This window comes from Eschscholzia californica, unplaced genomic scaffold (genome assembly GCF_041429995.1).
Source record: "Eschscholzia californica isolate CP2 unplaced genomic scaffold, dmEscCali1.0.p SCAF_5, whole genome shotgun sequence".
NCBI lineage: Eukaryota > Viridiplantae > Streptophyta > Magnoliopsida > Ranunculales > Papaveraceae > Eschscholzia > Eschscholzia californica.
Window position 1 is genome coordinate 35,785,755 of NW_028238472.1, and position 20,821 is coordinate 35,806,575.

The 20,821-nt window shown below is 33.9% G+C and overlaps 2 protein-coding genes across 3 annotated transcripts; both read left to right on the forward strand.

The window, feature by feature from the left end:
• The first annotated feature begins 8,244 nt into the window (after positions 1-8,244).
• LYK3 (protein kinase family protein / peptidoglycan-binding LysM domain-containing protein) lies at positions 8,245-15,785 on the forward strand. Its single transcript, XM_086644805.1, has 11 exons — positions 8,245-9,215; positions 9,572-9,658; positions 11,230-11,505; positions 12,090-12,235; positions 12,336-12,425; positions 12,532-12,637; positions 13,104-13,255; positions 13,333-13,430; positions 13,550-13,697; positions 14,036-14,143; positions 15,340-15,785. Exons 1-11 carry the CDS (start codon positions 8,615-8,617, stop codon positions 15,502-15,504), a joined length of 1,977 nt encoding a protein of 658 aa, XP_086500931.1. The 5' UTR covers positions 8,245-8,614; the 3' UTR covers positions 15,505-15,785.
• A 773-nt stretch (positions 15,786-16,558) lies between these two features.
• LOC147538881 (senescence/dehydration-associated protein At4g35985, chloroplastic-like) lies at positions 16,559-18,961 on the forward strand. 2 transcript variants are annotated; one of them, XM_086643789.1, is made up of 6 exons: positions 16,559-16,812; positions 17,010-17,658; positions 17,806-17,936; positions 18,079-18,245; positions 18,457-18,541; positions 18,647-18,961. In XM_086643789.1, exons 2-6 carry the CDS (start codon positions 17,062-17,064, stop codon positions 18,801-18,803), a joined length of 1,137 nt encoding a protein of 378 aa, XP_086499915.1. In that variant the 5' UTR covers positions 16,559-16,812; positions 17,010-17,061; the 3' UTR covers positions 18,804-18,961. The 2 variants fall into 2 exon arrangements, with proteins under 2 accessions (XP_086499915.1, XP_086499914.1); XM_086643788.1 differs by lacking the exon at positions 16,559-16,812 and having other exon boundaries at positions 16,864-17,658.
• The last annotated feature ends 1,860 nt before the right edge of the window (positions 18,962-20,821 follow it).

The following is a 20,821-nucleotide window of genomic DNA, read 5'->3' on the forward strand; positions in this document are numbered from 1 at the left end:
AAGAAATAAAAATAACAAAAAAATTAAAACCAACATTAACAATAAAAACTTACACATTAATAATTAAAATACATCCCATGACAGTGTTGGTCCCCGAATAATTTTTCAATCTTGGGAAAAAAAAATTTATTTCAAAAATAGTTCAAACACATGTTTTGTATATACACAAAACCACACATGTTTCTCGCACAGCGACAAAAACGCCACACATGCATTTCACACATAAACAAATTTTCGGCCTCAAGAGAGGCTGGGTTGGAGCTGAATTTTAGAGGCTGAATTTTAGAGGCTGAGCTGAGGCCAAAAATTTTGGGTCAAAAAGTGGTTTTTTTCGGCCTAAGACAGGCTGGGATTGGAGATGCTCTGAGACATGGGGTTTAGCACGAATAGGCTATCTAAAATTGGATCAGTCTCGAGTTCCGAAATGATATCTGACGCCCCGACCGATCACAGCCTATTATATTTGTTCGATGATACACAATAACTAATTAGATGAACTATATTACATATTTTTGTACAATTAATGAGAAATATGATATTCTAAGTGAAAAGTTTAATTAAAATTTCTTCAATCCAAACTTATAATTAACTTGAAAGTCTGAAACAATCCTAAATTGAGTTAATTGTGTGTCAAAAATTGACCATTTTGACTCACAATTGATAAAAGGGTCCGTGGGTATATAGACCAAAATAATATTCAAAAAAGGTTTATGATCCAATCTTCCCAAAACATGGATATTTAGTCCTTTTACATTATGGACATAATAACCCATTCTTTATGAGATAACTACCGTCCATGTCCCTCCTACAAAAATCACGGGATTTTTAATTTTCCAGGGTGAATTTGGAATGTTTCTAATGTGGGCGTGATTTAGGGGATTTAAAGCAGCTAACGTATAAATCCGAAATTGATTTTTCTCTATCTTCTAACCGTTTTGGAAAGCAAATCTATTTCCAAATCAATTCAAAATAAAAATCGTAATCAAATCAATTTTCTCTCTCTTTACAGATTTGGAAACCAAATCAATTTTCTCTCTCTTACTATTCAAATCAATTTTTTCTCACTTAACTTTCAGATTTGGAAATAGTATATTTTCTAGGATCGATTTAGCGTGATTTGAGGATTAATATACAAAACATATATATCACTTTCTCTCCCTTAACTTTCAGATTTGGAAATAGTATATTTTTCTGGGAACATTAAAACAACATATGTTTTCGTTTTTACTCATACATAAATACACATAGAATACAAATTATGAAACAAATATGTAAATTATGTATTATTTATGACGAGGAAACCATCATTTATCAAGTATACAACATAATTTATCAAATGTATGTGGGTCTTGTTCAATAAATTACACATGATTTTTTTTACATTACACATCCTTTACATTCTGTTACAAAAAAAGTACAAAATCTTCTTTGGTTCAAAAATTGTGCCCATCCATGTACTCTCCATTAGTTTCGTGGACTCACTTTGATTTGATGATTCTCTTTGAAATTTCATCTGGTATATCAAATCTACACACATAAATACACATACATTAAAGGAAAAAAATCATATATTGTATTATAAACTACATGTACAGTTTCGTAAATTATATATAATGTTTGTCAAATTTTGACAACATTTGAAGGTTTTGAGTAGTTTGGTAAACTTATCAAGGCTACTGTTTTGGGTGAAAAGTACACGTAATGGTAAATAAATAATACATAATTTATGTGCACTTATACGTAAATTATATACATAATGGTAAGAACATGAAGATATACGTAAATTATATATACTTTATTGCAAAGTACAGGAGATTTGATAGTAAAGCGAAGCATTTCTACTAATGAAATAAGTACTGTTTTGGTGTTAAAGCACGGGTAATGTTCTATAAAATATCCATAATTTACTATAAATGTTGGTAATTTACGATAAAGTACATGTACTGTAAATTCTGTTATGAGTAACCGTACGAAAGAACAAATGTTTCATAAATCCGTACGGATTGAAGACCAGATCTGAAGAAAAAAATGAGAATATCATTAAGTTTAAACTACAAATCTAAAGATATCTGCTATGATGATTGATTGCAATAATGTCAAACTCGAGTTGAAGGATTAAACATCAAGATCAAAAACATAAATGAAATTTTAAGAGAGAGAAAGAACATAAACATCAAACATTCGATTGATGATTGATAATCTGATCTCACGAAATATCAGAAACAACAGAAGATTAATCATAGATCTAAAGAAATATGATATTATCACTGGATTCAAACATAACATACTAACTTTGAAGGAATCATTAAATAAGGAATAAACAGAAAGATCTTAAACAGTTATGAAAATTTTAGGGTTTTAGTTATGAATCATTGAATAAGGAATAAACATAAAGATCTTAAACAGTTATGAAAATTTTAGAGAGAGAAAATAAACATCATACATTCGAAGTTAATGAATTAGTAAACAGATCTTATAGATATGTATCATAAATCTGATACGTTTTATAATAGAGCGAAATAATTAAGGTTTTAGTTATAAGAAGAAATATTAGATATTAACAATTGGTGTTTATAAAGATTTCGAAAGTATTAAACCTGATAAATGATGAATTTGGACAACAATATAATGTAGAAGAAGAAGATTTTCTGAGTTTAATGGAGGTTTGTCAAACTGAATCGGTTTTAGAGAGATCAAATAAAGAGTTTTTGTTACTGAAAATAATGAAGATATCCTTACTTTGAATAGAAACATGATTGGAGAGAAATATGAGAGATAAATATGGAAAAAGATGTGCATAGAATCGGTTTTAAAGAGGTCAAATAAAGAGTTTCCGTTACTGAAAATAATGAAGATATCCTTACTTTGAATAGAACATGATTGGAGAGAAATATGAGAGATAAGTATGGAAAAAAATATGCATAGATTTCGAAGGTAAATTAGTTATAAAATATGGAAAGGTTAGATTAGGGATTATGAAATAATATTTATTCTAGAGATTTATGTTTTCTCTCAAGATGAGACCAAATGGACTAGATATTCATTTATATTATTTTTTTTGGTTTTAAAACCCTTTATAGGATTAGAGAGGATTATATCTACTATTAGGACCCGTTTTTTGGGCTATAAGCCCAAAAATTCTTGATAAAAAATGACCTTTTAGTGAATTGGTCATTAATTTCTTTTATAAATTCTTGACCTTTACCATTCATCATTGGCTTATATCTTATTCATTGTTGTCTTATATGTTAATATGCTCTAGACAGCCAATTAAGTGACACAAGGGCGTATCATTCGGTGCGTCTTAAAGTTTGTCTGAGACTCTGTCCAGAACTCGAAAGGGTATACATTGGACTGGTTAGGACACCAGTTATTCATAAATTACCCATTCGAGTCTACCTGGTAATCTTAATTGAAATAGACTTTCAAAGCCTAACTGATTCGATTCAATGAGGGAGTAATACAATTTATACTTGTACCTTAGTGACTCAAAATCATCTTCATCAATGGTAGATTTATAACAGATATAAACTTACATTTCAAAAATTAAAAAGAACATCAATTTTTTGTACAATTTCGATGGACAGACAATCGCATAAGAGCATCTCCAGCGTAAAATACAAAAAATCTAGTTAACTTATATGTTAAGTCTAAATCGAGATTCTTCTTTTTAGGCGGTAGAATAGAAATCATGTAAATTTTTCTCTAGTAAACCTCTAGAGATACTTTATTTGTCCATATGTCACTTCACAATTTGATTGAAAAAAATATAATGGTCAATATACGAAAAGTGATGATTAAGACAACTAGAGATGGGATGCTCTAAATTTGAGTGTTCTTCACAAAGTTTCTAAGACAATCAATTCTATTTCATCATAAAGCTTCAAATAGAATCTCCCGTGGGAGATGGGCTTTAGCAAAAAAACTCCATTGCTCCTACGACCACTTTAAATTTTAGATATTGGGTTCTCATGGAGATGTTTTAAAATTAAAAGTGAAGAAATGGAAATTAATTTGGGAATAGGCTAATTATTAGTCTGATGGTGTAAATATGTCATCATCCACATAAGACATGCGATGCATAGGTGTCTTCTAAACATTGTCCAATCTAAAAACAAATGAGATTCTTTTGATTGGCCCCTACTTTGGACAACCTAATTAGTCTCCCGGCAATAAAAACTTCGGACAATTAGATTTGATCCAAAGAAAAGTTTCTTTTGAGTCAAAAAATTGGCGAGTTTATGTTTTTACCCCTGACCGACCACCACCATTTTCCCATCTCTCTTTCTCTCTTTTATTCCTCTTTCTACTTCTGTCTTTGTTTCTTCCTTTCTTATTTCTCTTGCTCTATTTCATTCATTTTCTTTTCTCCTTTCTATGTTGTTCTCTCTCTCTATATATTTTTTTTTCTATTTTACTGTTCACGCGGAGGGAAGAGTTCCTTTTGCCAAAACTATATTCGTCTGAGATGAAAAGGAATTTAAGGAGTGGAGAGTTTCAAACTCTCAACCGAGGGTTATGTAACCCTCAATAGAGGACTTTGTGGTCGGTCAACCACATATTGTAGAAATTAAATTTCATGGCCGTCCGACCATAAAATTTTGGGTTAATTCTATTTTGGCCCCCTTAAGATGACCAACTCGCCAAAGTGGCCCCCTAAAATGACCAGCTTCTAAACTAGCCCCCTAAATTACTTTTTCGTCTAATTACCGCCAGACATTAAATTTTTTTCTTATGTGTTACCAATAATACCCTTCTGACATTATTCCCCATATTTATAGTCTCAAGATCATTAATCACCATGTTATATCCTTCATTAATAAATTCTTATTTTCTCTCAACAATTATTTTTTTTTCCCTAATTAATTTTATCACATCCTCCATTATCTTAACATCTTCTTATTTCCCCCTTCATCACCATCATCATCTTTAAAATCTCTTTTTATCATTATCGTCGTCGTCGTCGTCGCCGCCGCCACCATTCTTTAATATTTAGCGTGTTCTAAGTCGATTATAATATTTACTAACCACTTTGTCTGGATATATTTTCATCTTTATTATTAAGTATGATTGTTATGACTTTTTTTCCATACCTTCTCTCTCTAGATTAGGTGTTTTTGAAATACTCATTTACTGATGTTTGTTGATATTAATTGAGTGGTTGATTTTGAAAATAGTTTAGTAGCTTGATTTTCTTGTTCAAGTCAAAGAAACAGATGATGGATCTGGTCCAAATAGATATGACCTTGATGAAACTAGGGAACTTGTTAGGGATGATGATTTATTAACTCTAATACTGTACAATGCAGTTTGAACTAGGAAATTCTTCATAACACAAAATATAAATGAATGCATCCTGATAATCTACCAAAACAACATATCTTTACTTTTTATTTGACATCTGATCAATCTTAAACCTGTAAAAGTGGCGATTCATGAGAAAATAAAATTAAAAAAAGTGATTTAAAACAAAATCTAAAAAGAAAATGTTTAAGGTGATGATGTTAGAGATTAAGACATAGATATAGAGATCTTGATAGAGAGAGAAGAAGAACTAATTGAAAATTTTAAAAAGTTACTATTAAGTGAAAGATGAAATTCAGTAATGAAATTTAATGTTCTTGGGACCATAAACATTGGACAAATCAATGTCATCAGGGTAGAATTGGTAATGGCAAAAAGAGAAATCAATATTGGATGGTAAAGTAGACGGAAAAGTGATTTAGGGGGCTATATTGGAAGTTGGTCATCTTTAGGGGGGCCAAAATAGAATTATCCTAAATTTTCGTGGTTGGTCGCCCACGAGATGCTACATGATTGACCGACTGACCACGAAACACTCAATTATAAATTGGTCCAGTAAACATGAGATGAAGGTGAAATTATGAAGCAAAATTCAATCTGATAAAATGTTAATCTTAAAGTTAATGGCTCTTGAATTAATTTTAATTGAGCCTTTATCTTTTTTGAAAATTCGACTACTATATATGTTAGTTGAATTAATTTTAATCGAGCCTTTATTTAGTTTTTGAGAATTCGACTACTATATACGTTAGTCGTTACAAAGCGTTGATGCATCATGAAGATGTAATAAGCATGGTAGCCGCCTAATTTAAATTAAGAATGAAAGAGCCCTGAAGCCCAACAGTAAAAAGGCCTAAAGCCCAATAAATTATTATATTATTTACAGTCTAATTTACATAGGATAAATCTTGATGGTAAACTGCTTCAACCGAGACTCGGTCCCATAACTTCATGGACTTAAGAAGGAGTCCAATCGAACACCAGAGGGTGGTGAACAATTGAGCCTTTATTTTTGGCCACGGGATTTTTAGGCTGCCCAAATGGGCGCATTTAGATGTGAGCTGAAGTTGTAATTGTTTTTGGTTTGGTTTTCCTTGTTTTTTCCTTCAACCAAAAAAAAAATGGCGGCATTTTTTTTTTTGTTGAAATATGGCATTTTATTCTTGCCCCCACACCAACTGTCGTACTCTCTCCAGCTACAGCTATCGCGATTTGTGATTTCACCTTGCCCGATGCCAGCCTTGTTTTGCCGAATATTTACATTTTCATTTCCCCTAAATGCCCTTTTTCTTTTTGTTGAACTTCCCTAAATGCCCTTCATTCACCAAAACTAACCATCCATCCTTGTTCCAAATTAATCAGCAGTATAAAACCCTTAGGTATTTTTAGTTGACAAGAGTACCCCCTGTGAGAGTGAAGATTCTGCTGCATATAATTTTTATTTTTATTTTTGTTGACAGTGGTATCATTTGACAACACCTGGTTAGAACTAAAAACTAAAAAGAGTTAATAAAGTCTCCTTTATTGGCCTTTATATTATATATGGAAGTTCGATTTGGCCCCCACAACTACCCGAAATTTGATTTAGCCTCTCTTGTGTTCCGGAGTTCAATTTAGCCCGACTTGTATTTGGAAGTTCGATTTAGTCTATAAACTTTGTCAAGCCGTTCAATTCTACCCTCATGACATTTTTGTGATTATAATTTTTTGTTTATTTATCCAACTCATGTTTATTTCTTTTCCATTTCATCTTTCTCTTTCCTCCACCTTACCTTCTTCAACTTAAGAAAATTGTCGGCCGACCACTTTTTGTCGACAATCTTAATTTTTTAACTTCCTCCACCACATCTACCAGCGCGACCTTCTCTACCTTTTTTCTATCTTTATCTTCATTTTTCCTCTCCATCCATCTCCCTCCTTTTGTCTAACCTCCCTTCTCTTCTCTGTTCCGACGACGAATGTGATCTCCTCTTCGCCAGAACAGAGAGAGGGTTGAGGGGAAGGGAAAGTGGGACGGTTAGAGAGAGGGAGAAAGAAGGGTGTGAAGATGGTAGTAGAGGCGGTTGAAGAAGTTAATTAAAAAAGAAATTTAGGGTCGTCGTTGGGTGACAACCTTGTATGTAGGGGTGAGTAGCGGTCGACCAAACCGAACTTGGCCAAACCAAATGTTTTTTTTGCCGAACAGAACAATGTTCGACTAGGCTGGGATGAAAAACGATCAATCGATCTTGATTTTGTTGGACTTTGACTTGAAATTTTGAAAATGGCCCAATACAATAATTTATATATAATTATATATACGTTATAATACTATAAATTAAAAATCATTATTGTAAACAAATCTATAATACTATAATTTTTATTTAGGCATTCAAATCTATAATAGTTTACAGACTGACTTTAAATTTTAACCTCCATTCTTCTTCTAAAGTTCATTTTTTTTTTCTCATATTTGATTTTGTTAATTGAGTTTGGCCAGATCGACCAATCAAACTTAGTTAACTCAAACTGAATCGAGTCGAACGAAGTCGGCGACGATTTGTTCGACTCGACTTTGGCCGATGATTTAGTCAAACCACCAATGACTGGTTTGACTTCGACCTGATCTTAAATGATCGACAACCGACTGCTACTCACTTGTAATTCTGCGACAATCTTCTTAGGTTAAAGAAGGTAAGACGGAAGAAAGAGAAAGATGAGGTGGAAAAGGAATAAACACAAGTTGGATATTTAATGGGAAAATTGATAATTACAAAATATTTATAAGGATGGATATAAGAGAAGGCTTGATAAAGTTTGAGGGCCAAACCGAACTCCCGAACACTATTGCGACCAAATCGGTCAGTTGGTCAGAAATCGGGGGCCAAAACGGATTGAGTGGCATTTTCGTATTTTTGGCCAAACAAGAGACTTCTTATGTAATCCAAAGAGGCAAACAATGTCTAGTTTATTAACACTGATGATACTGATCCAGACAGAAAAATGGAGTACAGTGAAATTGCTGTACTCCATTCACTCTTTACTTCCTCCATCAAATCTTCGCTAGAAAAACCTATAACCACAACTTTCTCTCTCTAAAAATATCTCTCTTTCTCTCTCTAATAACTTCCTTTCTTCTTTTATTCCTTGCCTGTAATTCAAGTCTTGTCATCACTTCTCTTCAATCTTTACAAATTTAAACCTATAATCTCATTACTCTACTTCAAGCATTTGATGATATTTTTACTTTTCAATTTCAGCTTCAGATTCAGTTGATCCGAGAGCGATTCAGTCCTTCTTCGTCATCTTCTTCTTCAGTTGAACTGAAAAAATGAAGTTAATCTTTCAGCTAAATCTTTTGATTCCATTCTTACTGTTGTTGTTGTTTAACCTAGACACTTTGTTTTCTTATCCTACACCTTTGAATTGTTCTGATACAACTCGTCTTTGTACATCTTTCATCGCTTTCAAATCGAATCAAAATCAATCTTTATCTGTAATTCAAAGTATGTTTGATGTTCTACAAAAAGATATAACGATTGAAGGAAATGATCGTGATTATGTATTTATTAAGAAGAATTGTTCATGTGCTTCTCAAATCAACAAGTATTTGACAAATACTACTTTTACTGTGAGAAACGATCAAGGATCGGCTTATGAATTGGTTAGAAATGCTTATGGTGGACTCGCTTTTTTCTCCGATTCAAATCGGACAGCTCGTAATGGTGCTGTTATTTCTTTAAGACTTTTGTGTGGTTGTTCGAGTGGATTGTGGAATTATTTGTTGAGTTATGTTATGGAAAATGGTGATACGATCGGATCGTTGGCGAGTCGGTTTGGTGTTAGTATGGAAAGTATTGAATCGGTGAATGGAATCAGTAATCCAAGTAATGTGACTGCTGGTGATCTCTTCTATATTCCACTTGATTCAGGTTTGTTTTCTTCTGGATTTTGATTTCATGGAAATTCTTTCTTAATTATGATTTGATTGGATCTCATATTAAGTGGAAGGGAATTTAGAAGGATCAATTAGGAAGAACCATTAAAAAAAATGATCTTGATTTTCAATTTGGAATAGTTTGTTTACTCTATACTTCATCATATGGTCTTGATTTTCAAGAAGAATCTACAATTCCCACTTGATGGCTTATAATTTGCAAATGCTTCAGTTTTACATAGAAAGAGGAATATAAATCTATCTATACTTTGAGTGGGGAGCCCCTGGGAATGACTATATAGGTTCTTGTAATGTAATGGTTCTCATATGTTATAATCTCACTGTTTGCAGTTCCGGGCGAGCCCTATCCTGTGAAGGAGGTTTCGCCGGCCCCTGCTCCTGTTGCTGTTCCCGCGCCATCGGCTGATGTTTCAATAGGTATTAATACTTTTAGAAGTCATGTTTTGATATGTTTTTTTACCGGTTGGAGTAAGATACTAGTATGTATTAAGGTGGGGAACAATGAAGAAAGGGAAGGGAAAAAAGATCCAATTGATCAGGTACAATGGTTTTAAAATAATATTAGTCCATATAACGACCGGGTCATCACACCTATAATCATAAAAGTAAAGCTAATTAAGGAGTAGACCAGCAAAAAAGAGATTAGCTTTTAATCCATAACAAGGTGTCCCACCATGTTTTCTTTTCTTCGGAAGTCTTGTTATTCCTTTACAAAGACAAAAAGGAAGATTGCTCGAAAGGATGTTCCCAGCTTGAGTTAACAACCTTTAAAGTTTCTCTATCAAAGCAATTAGAAGTCACTCTTTGAGAACGCCCACCCAAGTATAGAAAGAACTCCAAATTATCCGGGCAAACAAGCAATGTAGCAGGAGATGGTCGATGTTCCTGGCCCCCTCCATACACTGATCAACCCAATTACGTCCCCGCCCCGCGAGTTTTTTCTTTCAAATCATGATCCACCTATGATTGACTAACAAAAAGGGTATTACTTCATTTCTATGTTCCCAATCTTCCCCTTATTGATATTTCTCTCCAGGATTTTCGCTAACTGAGCATCTCCTCCCAATTCTACATCAGTTAATCTCCTTTGGAGATCTAGGTTCCACCCCAAGAGTATTTTCTCAACCTCTGCACAAGTCCTGTACAAAGCCCTCTGGATTGGGTTTTTGTAACAATTAAAGATAAGGAAAAGTCAAGGCGATGGGGACTCCAACTCCGCCTGTCAAGCTAAACTTTTTTTTTTTTTACCCATCGCTGGTACTGTGGTTTAAACATATGAGGCATGCAGTGTCTATAGTTGTTTCATGATTTTACCATAACGCCATCACAATCATGATCAAAAGAGAAAGAGATGTTTTAGTATGTTGAAGCTTTCCTCAAGCAAATCCATGTGAATATCAGGATCATCATATTGGGTTGAAAGTCTCATGGCGGCAAAGACTGAATCATGGCAGTCGAAACTAATAGTTCTTGACAAAGATTAACGTCTCATGCTGTTGAGATGCAAAACTTCTAATTGGTCCATACTTCAGAAGAATATGGTTTTTTATTAGTTTGATTAAATTAAAGACAAAAGAACTGTATTACAAGAGAAAAAGGACTTCCAATTGACGTACTGAATCTTTTATATCTGCATGTATTACAAGAGAACACCATAATTTATAGGTTATCTGAAAACACCGTAATTCATAGAACTAGTACAATCTCAAGAGGCAGACTAAGATAAAAATTTTACTCTGATCAAGAAGAATTGAAGTGAGGATGGGTCAATATGAAATTGATAGTGGAGAATATAAAAATAATTCTTTAACTGCAACAGGTTCTGATGACCTATATGTATCAAGTGTAGATAAGGACTGGTGGGATGATGCGGAGTTCTAATTTTAATATCAAATTGGATGACATATTGATACCAAAATTACAGTGTTACTATTTTTTATCTCGTTATCCTCATTACAATTAGGTCTCACTTGATAATTGTTTTGCAGCAAGAGAAGTGAATCACAAAGCTCAGTTTCCTTATGGATGGGTTATAGGGGGGTCATTGGCTGTTCTGCTTCTAATTTTCATCACCATCTGTATTTGTGTCTCCCGAGTCCATGGAAGGCATGCAAAAGATTCTGAAGGAAAGGTTCCTCACAAGTTTCACATTCTTGGCAGGACAAGTTTTTGTTGTGCGTCAGGGAGGTCTTTACGCTTTACTTCTCGGGATTGGAAACAATCTAATGAGGATTCCAGCGACCGACAAACAAGTATTCCCAAAGGTATCAAATTTTGCTTATAATCTTTCAAGTATAGCATATGTTCTGTTATCATCTGGTTGGTCATGCAAAAGAACTGAGTGATCGTTTGGCACTGGTTTTGGATCCTAACTTCTTGTCTTTACTGCTAATATGTATGAAAACTTGAAAAAGATGTTAGCTTGGTATCTGAGAAATAAAAAGAAGAAAAAAGCAACGACCTGAAAACTGTTTCGTTTTGTTGTTCTTGTCATCTTATCATTTACGGATTTATCTGGAAATTATGGTAAAGCTATCAGAAGATATCATGAGTTGGCCAGGTTTTAGTTTGGAGTCTGATTTATCTACTACTTTCATCCTATAATATATTAGCAAGCATGCTAAGCTATATAATGATATATTAGAACACTTCTTTCGGCATTGGTGGTAATCTTTTGTATCGGAATTAGGTTCATCTTGCCCTTTTCTTTTTGGGGTCTGTGGTGGTTTTTCCCACTACTGCGTTATTTTGGAATATCATCAATATTCACACTTGGCTTTGCACTTCTAGTTTTATATATATTTTTTATACAATCCAGTGAGCTAGATTTCTTGTCAATATCTCGCAGCTGTTGGAGCTGATGTATTTGATATGGAGAAGCCTGTAGTTTTCAGTTATGACGAAATTCTTTCCTCAACTGATAGTTTCTCTGATTCTTATCTGCTTGGGAATGGGACGTATGGCTCTGTATATTATGCTGTTCTTCGTGACCAGGTCTGCTACTTTAATGTACTCTTGTCACTAGTTAAATGTAGAAAATATATGAATGATCTTCATGTTTTAGTACAAGTAACAAATTTTTGTATGCTTTTAGGAGGTTGCAATCAAAAGGATGACTGCTTTGAAAACTAAGGAATTCATTTCGGAGATGAAAGTTTTATGCAAAGTTCATCATGCAAATCTGGTAGTGCTTCTTGTAATTTACAGCAGGCACTGGTCCTAATTTTTGAGATTCTAAGTTATTCATCTGATTTGGCATTTTAAAGTTTGATTGTTTTAATTATGTCAAGGTAGAACTAATTGGCTATGCGGCTAGCGGTGATGAACTTTTCCTTGTTTACGAGCATGCACAAAAGGGGTCACTTAGAAGTCATCTGCATGATCCTCACAATAAAGGTAAGGTTGTGTTTGCTTTTCTAAAAATCTGAATCTGATTTTTATTTATGTGTAATTACTTGTATAAATTGAGTGCTTTTATGCATTTACCTATCTGACAAAATCAAATCTTAACCCAAGTCTTCTTCTCATATTTCGACTTATTTTATAGCTAAAAGCACAAGCCTCGGATATAAAGACTATATTGTACATATACTCATATACTATACTCAGATTGTTAAAAATACATAACCTAAGCAAGAGATCCATTTCTTCTTTTGAGTTGGGAACCCTGTACATCCGACTCCTATTATACTGTTAATGTCTGAACGTAATCTTCTGTTATGCAATCTTCTGGTACAATTTTATCTATAGTTAGTAACTACACATATGAAAATTGCTTAGGCATTGATCAAAAACCACCTAGAATGATTTTGTTTATTTAATTCTAAGTTTCTAACATATTCAATAACCCTACCTCATTCAGGTAATACACCCCTTTCTTGGATTATGAGGGTTCAGATTGCACTTGATGCTGCACGGGGTCTTGAATACATCCATGAGCACACCAAAACTCATTATGTACACCGAGACATCAAAACAAGCAACATCTTACTTGACAATGCATTCAGAGCAAAGGTTCGAATCAATTTGGATCATCTAACATCGGAACCTAAATTATTATTTCATTGAATTAATCCACTAGTTGAATGTAGATTTCAGATTTTGGACTGGCGAAGCTTGTCGGAAAAACTGGTGAAGGAGAAGCTTCCGTAACAAAAGTTGTAGGAACATTTGGGTATTTGGCTCCAGAGTAAGTGGATGTACATCATTGCTTACTAAATGTTTATCTTTTATTACTCCCCTAACTATTTTTATTATGCAAATATATTTTTGTTTTATTACTTCCATAACTGTCTTTGTCATGCACAGATATTTAAGTGATGGCCTGGCTACAACAAAAAGTGATGTTTACGCTTTCGGTATCGTACTATTTGAGTTAATATCAGCAAAAGACGCAATTACACGAACGGAAGGCCCGAGTTCGAAAAAATCTGAAAGACGTTCATTGGTATCTATTGTAAGTCTTATTTTTCACATTCTAAGAAGCCAGTATGTCGTATATCAGGCATACATGTATACACTTTGATACTAGCAACATATACGAATAAACCATATATATATATATATATATATATATATATCTTTTGATTTGTAAAAGAAATACGATGCTCGGTGAAAATTTTACAACACCTCGTCCTAATATTACATTGATTTGTACCCTAATTATTTTACGAGTAAAAGCAGAAAAAAAACCTAGAAGAAGCTTTTATTTCCTCCTCCATTGAAAAATTTAATACCAAATTTAATGGATTTATATCCTCCATTAGCAAAACTTACATTGATTATGGTTTCCAGATGTCAGCAGCACTGAAGAATTCCTCCAGTTCAATGAGTATGTCAAGCTTGAGGGAATGTGTTGATTCAAATTTAATGGATTTATATCCTCATGATTGTGTTTACAAGGTAATCATCATTCTTTTCTCATTTTCTGATTGCTTTCATATTATTTTCAACTATAATGTTGACTGTGTACCGAGTACCTCCTAGTTCAACTATAAAGTTTGTGCTTATTCAAATACGGGTCACTTTCTATTTCTAAGTATTGGCAAATTTACTCCATTGAGGAAAGAATACGACATGGAATTATTTCTCTTAAATCGAGAAATTAGGTTTAGGTGTCTCAATATGACCTGTTTACGCACAGTATAGCGGCTAACAAGAGGCAATTAGATTGCACTTTTGTCTCTAATGAACCCTATAATAAAATATTGCAACTATAGAAAAATTTGAGCATGTAGTTGCTGTAAACAAAGCTTGGCTAGGCATGACCAACCTGAATGTGTGCAGCAAAGCCGCAATAGTTTGGTGAGAATTTGAGCCATGAATCCCATTGCCTATGAAAAAGAAAAGAAAATGGCGGGAAAAGCAACTACACCTACTAATATTATTAATTTCTTTTATCACATAACTTTTTTTTTTATATTCACATAACTTTCTTAAAAAATGTAACCCAGAACCAGAACCAGAACCAGAACCAGAACCAGAACCAGTACCAGTACCAGTACCTAAAAATCTAATGGAACTGAAACCAGTTATGGTTATTCTAGTTTCCCCTATTTGAGTACCTGAACCGTTTTATTAGTATTTTCCTTCTCCTAGGTAGTTTAAGAATCAAAATCGAAACTGACCTGTTGACAACCCTATCTGCATCCTGTATAACTCTTCAAAGTATTTTCCTTTAGTATATCTAATTGTATTTTCACTACCTTCATGAGAACTGATTGCGTACCGGTTTACGGCACGGAGGTAACATGAATAGAAGGAAATATATGATTTATGAGCAACTATGGGATCAATGATTTAGATGCATACTGTCATAGTTTATCATGAACTCTATACAACCTCATCATATTCTCACTCTCTCTCCTATTGCAAAGAAATGAATACTAGCTAGCCAAAGCTTGAATTCTACCAACCACCAAAGCCACAAAAATTGCAGTCTAATAGCCACAAAAGTAATTTCAATGTCAAACAAGTAAACACTCATTTTCACGTACCGAAAGGAAAAAACTGAAACAAAGTGTTTCAGAGTACTACGAAATTTGCTTTCTCTTGCCTCTCTGGTACTCACCTGTTTGTTGTTAAACTTGTTCTTGTAGGTTGCTATGCTGGCAAAGCAGTGCGTGGACGAAGATCCAATTTTACGACCAGACATGAAACAAGTGGTAATATCATTATCACAAATCCTCTTGTCATCTGTAGAATGGGAAGCAACCCTTGCTGGGAATAGCCAAGTATTCAGTGGCCTTGTGCAGGGAAGATAGATGAATAAAGGGACAGTTTCTTCTTCTTCTTTCATACCACCTCCCCTCCTTTTTATTAGCTTTGTCAATGTCTGTTTATACGGTAGCGACCCAAGTGCTACGATGATAGCATTACTATTTATCCATGACTATTTATCTTCTTTTATTATCTTTTATAGTGTAGTTTCTTTCTGTCAACTTATTCAATTTTTCTATGTTGCATTTTTTGTGTGAATTTTTTCTTGTAATATAATATACAGAGAATAATTCTACTTAGAGTAGTTTACATATCCTTTCTTCCATCTTATTTTCTACCAAGGTTGAACTTGTTATTTTGTTACTGTGAAGATTATGAACATTTATTATCCAACTGTTCTAAAAGCTCCAACTTGTAAGGTAAACTAAAGATGGTCATAATTGGATTAATCTTGTAATGAAAGAGTACAAGTTTTGCCTGAGATATGATGGGAAACAATTGTTAATTTGTTGTCGTTCAACTTGAAAGCAATTGACAATGAGTCGAGAAGATCCGGACATTATATGTTTGGTTGTTAAATAATCCTCCCATGTGAGACTATTCTCACAACAATTATTTGGTAGGGTCATTAATTATATCATTACAGTAGTAGTAAATCATAACAAAAGATTTATCGTTCTTTTTATGGAATTGATTCTTTTGTTGTCAAATTCATGTAATTAGCTTTTGCTTTTTTGAAGAGTGGATGACAACCTTTTCTTTTAGGTGTGGAACCGGCCGGGTGCATACGGAGAAACTCTATTCATCCCTCCATTTGGTCCTTTCCTCAGTCCTCCGCCTGATGTGGCCACATATCACTTGGTCTGATGTGGCCACATATCACTTGAACGTGAAACGAATCGAAAGAGAATATGCTCAACTGAGACGCCACCACATCATGCGAAGGGTTGGGGGAGGGGTCAAATGGAGGGATGAATAGAATTACTTGTGCATAAAATCTGCACCTCTCTTGCTACAAAGTTGGTACTACATAGTAATATCGTCTTTTCAAAAAAAAAAACAGTAATATAGTCTTTCTTTTATCTCCTCTCTAGGATTGTGTGTACCAGGTCCAAGTAAAGCCCCAACTGCCATCAATCATGGTCTAATTGGACAAATAACATGATGAATGTGCACCTTTACTTGAAAGAGTTTCTTCTTTAATTTTTCTTTTTCTCCTTATTTTTCTGAATTCAACTGCAGTTCTAAAGAACAACTTAATTGCTGTTGAACTCCTATACTTAAAGGATCTTCGCTACCACCGAAGTCGAAATCGACTTTTTGAAATTGGTGACAGCTGATATATTCCATAGGTAAAAAAAATATTAACAATAAATCAACCGAAAGTATGATTTCCTTAACTTGAATTAGTTCCATTGGAATGGAATCAAACTGCATGACATTTTTTCTTCAAACATCTTTCTCCTTTATTCTTTTCTCCACCTTTTCTATCTCCTCTTTTCTATCTCTTGATTTCCATTTGACATCTTCCTTTGTATTCTTCATACAGAGATAACAGAGACATTAAGAGATAGACTTCAGATAGAGAAATAGAGAAAGAGATGAATTGCTTCAGAAGTCATCGACGTAATAAGAATCACTCTATAAACAAAAACATCCATGAAACTTCAATTTCAGAGATGAGAAAACCCAAGGAAGAGTTGTTATTACAAGTTCCAGGATGTACAGTGAATTTGGTTCAAGGAGGAGAAACTGCTGAACTAGCAAAAGGAAACTTCAACGTCGTTAAGCTTCTGTCGGACGATAACGTTCCCCTTGCTATATTAGTTAAAGTTGGTGATGAACTTCAATGGCCTTTAACAAAAGATGAACCAGTTGTTAAATTAGATGAGCTTCATTACCTATTTTCTTTACCCATGAAAGATGGTGATCTTTTGAGTTATGGTGTTTCTTTTTATCAACAATTCAGTACTAGTTTGGGACCTCTTGATTCATTCCTAAATGAACATTCATGCTTCTCTAGTGTTTCTTCTCCTTCTACTGCTAAACCCAATACTACCCGTGCTTCGGATCTTAACTGGGAGCATTTTGCTCCTAGAATCGAAGATTATAATGGAGTTTTAGCAAAGGCGATTGCTGGCGGAACTGGTGAAATTATTAAGGGGATTTTCAAGTTGAGCAATGCCTATAACAAGCAGGTTGGACAACTAAAAGAAACTAAGGGGGCAAAAAGAACAAAATAAACAGTTTTTGTTTTCTTTCCTATTTTCGACTTTCTACATCTTAAGAGCTCTAAAAAGTGATTAACTTGGATAAATTTTTACATGTTTGATCCAAAAATGCAGGTTCAAAAAGGAGGAGAGATGATTATAATCCGTGCAGCCGAGGAGAAGGAGAACGTTCGTGGTACTGAAAGTAAGACCAACAACAACACCAATGTTACTAAAAAGAGTGGGATCAACAAGGGTCTAAAGAGGTATTTAAGAACCGAATAAAACTGCACTAGTTGTGATTCCAACAATCTTAACATTTTTCATAAAACATCGATAATTGCAGATAATTTTCATATGAAAACACTGAATCTTATAATTTACATTATGAAAACTTGTTTTCGCTAGGGTGAGGAAGGTATCAAAGATGACGGAGAAAATGAGCAAGACGGTTCTTAATGGTCTTGGGCTTGCCACTGGATCTGTAGTAGGACCAATTGTTAGATCACAAGCTGGGAAACAATTCTTTGCCATGGTTCCTGGAGAGGTTTTATTAGCCTCTCTCGATGCTGTCAGTAAGTAAAACGACCAATTACAAGCGTTTCTCTTTATGATTTACTACACAGACATATTCGTATGGTTATTTGTGAATGAGACGTAAAAATATCAGAATGAGATAGGGTCATAATTGGTGTTATATATATGTGTGTCTGTCTGTACGCTCGAGCACTACAAACATAAAAATAGAAGCATGATAAATATCGAGTTTTGTTTATGAAAATGCAGACAGGGTTTTAGATGCAGCTGAAGCTGCCGAAAGACAAGCTCTAACTGCTACATCCAAAGCTACAGCAAGAATGGTCAGCAATAAGTAAGAAAAGAAAAACAGAAATATGGTTGGCGTATCGAAACAGTTGTCTATTATTTTGAAAATGACTAATTTTTTGCTTGATATTTCTTGTTTGATTGAAAACAGATTTGGAGAAAGTGCAGGGGAAGCAACAGAAGATGTATTTGCAACGGCAGGTCATGCTGCAGGAACTGCTTGGAATATCTTTAAAATCCGGAAAGCAATCAATCCAGCATCCTCTGTTCCCTCTTCAATAGCGAAGAATGCACTAAAGAAGAAATAAACATCATAAACCATTGAACAATATTATCCATTTCTCCCCATGTTTCAAACAAATTGAATGAGAAAATTTCAGATGATTAAGTTATTTGTATCAGTGAAATTTTAAAGTATGAAAATCGTATTGGCAAATGAATAAGATGCTACTAGAATGTTGAGTTATACGTTGACTTAGCCAAATGAATAGTATGTTGAGTTCGGAGAAGAGAAATCTTCAAAATCTGAATAACTTGGAAAACAAGAGTCCGTCGGAAAGTAACTTTCCATAAAAAATCTATAAGATCAACATAACTAATAAGGGTAAAAGAGGTATTCAAGTCAAATATTCCTACCCAAGAAGTTCAAAGGAAATATTCTCATATGTATCTCCAAGATATGAATATATTAGAATTAGGATTATTTCTATATCTACGTTATTTATTTCCATCCATTGTAATTCTCTTCTAGTATAAATAAATATGGAGGTATATGGTTTTCCTCCCCCAAAACCTAAATCTTTCATGGTATCTGAGCCTAGAAAACTCAAACGAGTATAGTTTCGATCTTATTTTGCTTCCGCTTAACCGGCGGCGGTAGCCGCTTCAATGACTATCATCCGCCGGAATCATTCAATTTTTTTTCTTTACCAGTGTCAATTAAGTTAGGTTTATTTTAGTACTCTCATTATATTTGATTCAACAAATCATAGTTTGGATGATAATTATATGGGAGTAGTTTCTAGTAAATAGATCATAATCAATTTAAAGAAAGATATTCATGATGATCTGCATAGTGTTACTCGGTTCATGTTAATGGTTTATTATTCAAGTTAGTTATGTGCTGGTGGAAAATCGGTATCATAAAAGATTCTAAGAAGGGGCAGTTTTGGCAGGAGCAGTTATTTTGTTTCTTCCCAGTCGGGTAATCTTCTCGGTCGTCGATTATTACCTCAGTTTTGACGCTGATTATTTTTTCCATGAACCTCTGAATCCGTTGTGATTATGTTCACTAAGTGCAATCTTGTTGCCACGGGCATCTGAACCTAGAGTGGTTATGCTCACTAAGTGCAACCTTTTTATTAAATGACCTCTAAATCCATTGTGATTATGTCATGTTTGCTCGTTACCACTGTCCTAAATTACTTGGTTATTTGTGTTATCTACACCAAACAAAAGCTTCTTAACAACCAATCCATTACAATGAAGTATATGTCGAAGAATCGTATCATGAAGTTTCTTCCCATGAAGTTATTTACCAAATTGAACTTTTGGTTTGATCCTTCGTTCAATTTGCGGGAGGGTAATAAGGGTAAAAAAGGTATTCAAGTCAAATATTCCTACCTAAGAAGTTCAAAGGAAATATTCTCATATATGTCTCCAAGATATGAATATATTAGAATTAGGATTATTTCTATATCTACGTTATTTATTTCCATCCATTGTAATTCTCTTCAAGTATAAATAAATATGGAGGTATATGACTTTCCTCACCCAAAACCTAAACCTTTCAATAACATCTATCGAGAACGAGAAATATGCGAACGAGGATACATATTCTTTTTACGACCGCAAAAGCGTGGTCTCATCTAAGCCAGTGATTTCCTGCCGCCTCATCTCAGTCGCTTGTCAGCAATCGGCTAACCAAGCCTACATAAACCAAGCCTATATAAAGCAACAAGTTCGCCCTAATAAAGGTATCGAAGGTTCACTTTCTAAACTCGAACTTTCAATTCAATTTTTACTGCAAAAATACCTTACTGACTTGAGCGTCACAAAGATTTTCGAGTTTTTTGCAAGTTCTGTCCAGAATCACGAAGAGGAATTGATCATTTAGTTCATCGAATCTTCATATCCTGCATCATAACTTAGTCATTTTTAGAAGTCATCATTTATGACAAAAGCTTATTTTGTTCTTCAATACTACGAATACAAAATCGTTGTAGTTCCTAAACCAATTTGATCATCATGTAATTTGACTTCTTTAAGATTTTGATCATTTATGGATATTGCTTGTTGAATTCTTGAATAATTTTGAGTTTTATCA

What these genes read in the sequence shown, in the direction of transcription:
- LOC147538881 (XM_086643789.1), top strand. Translation starts at nt 17,062, where the DNA reads ATGAATTGCTTCAGAAGTCATCGACGTAATAAGAATCACTCTATAAAC. An exon ending in ATCAACAAGGGTCTAAAGAG is followed by an intron (nt 17,937 to 18,078) that starts GTATTTAAGAAC and finishes TGTTTTCGCTAG; the next exon opens with GGTGAGGAAGGTATCAAAGA. An exon ending in GCAAGAATGGTCAGCAATAA is followed by an intron (nt 18,542 to 18,646) that starts GTAAGAAAAGAA and finishes GATTGAAAACAG; the next exon opens with ATTTGGAGAAAGTGCAGGGG.
- LYK3 (XM_086644805.1), top strand. Translation starts at nt 8,615, where the DNA reads ATGAAGTTAATCTTTCAGCTAAATCTTTTGATTCCATTCTTACTGTTG. An exon ending in ATCGGCTGATGTTTCAATAG is followed by an intron (nt 9,659 to 11,229) that starts GTATTAATACTT and finishes ATTGTTTTGCAG; the next exon opens with CAAGAGAAGTGAATCACAAA. An exon ending in TTTGGGTATTTGGCTCCAGA is followed by an intron (nt 13,431 to 13,549) that starts GTAAGTGGATGT and finishes TGTCATGCACAG; the next exon opens with ATATTTAAGTGATGGCCTGG.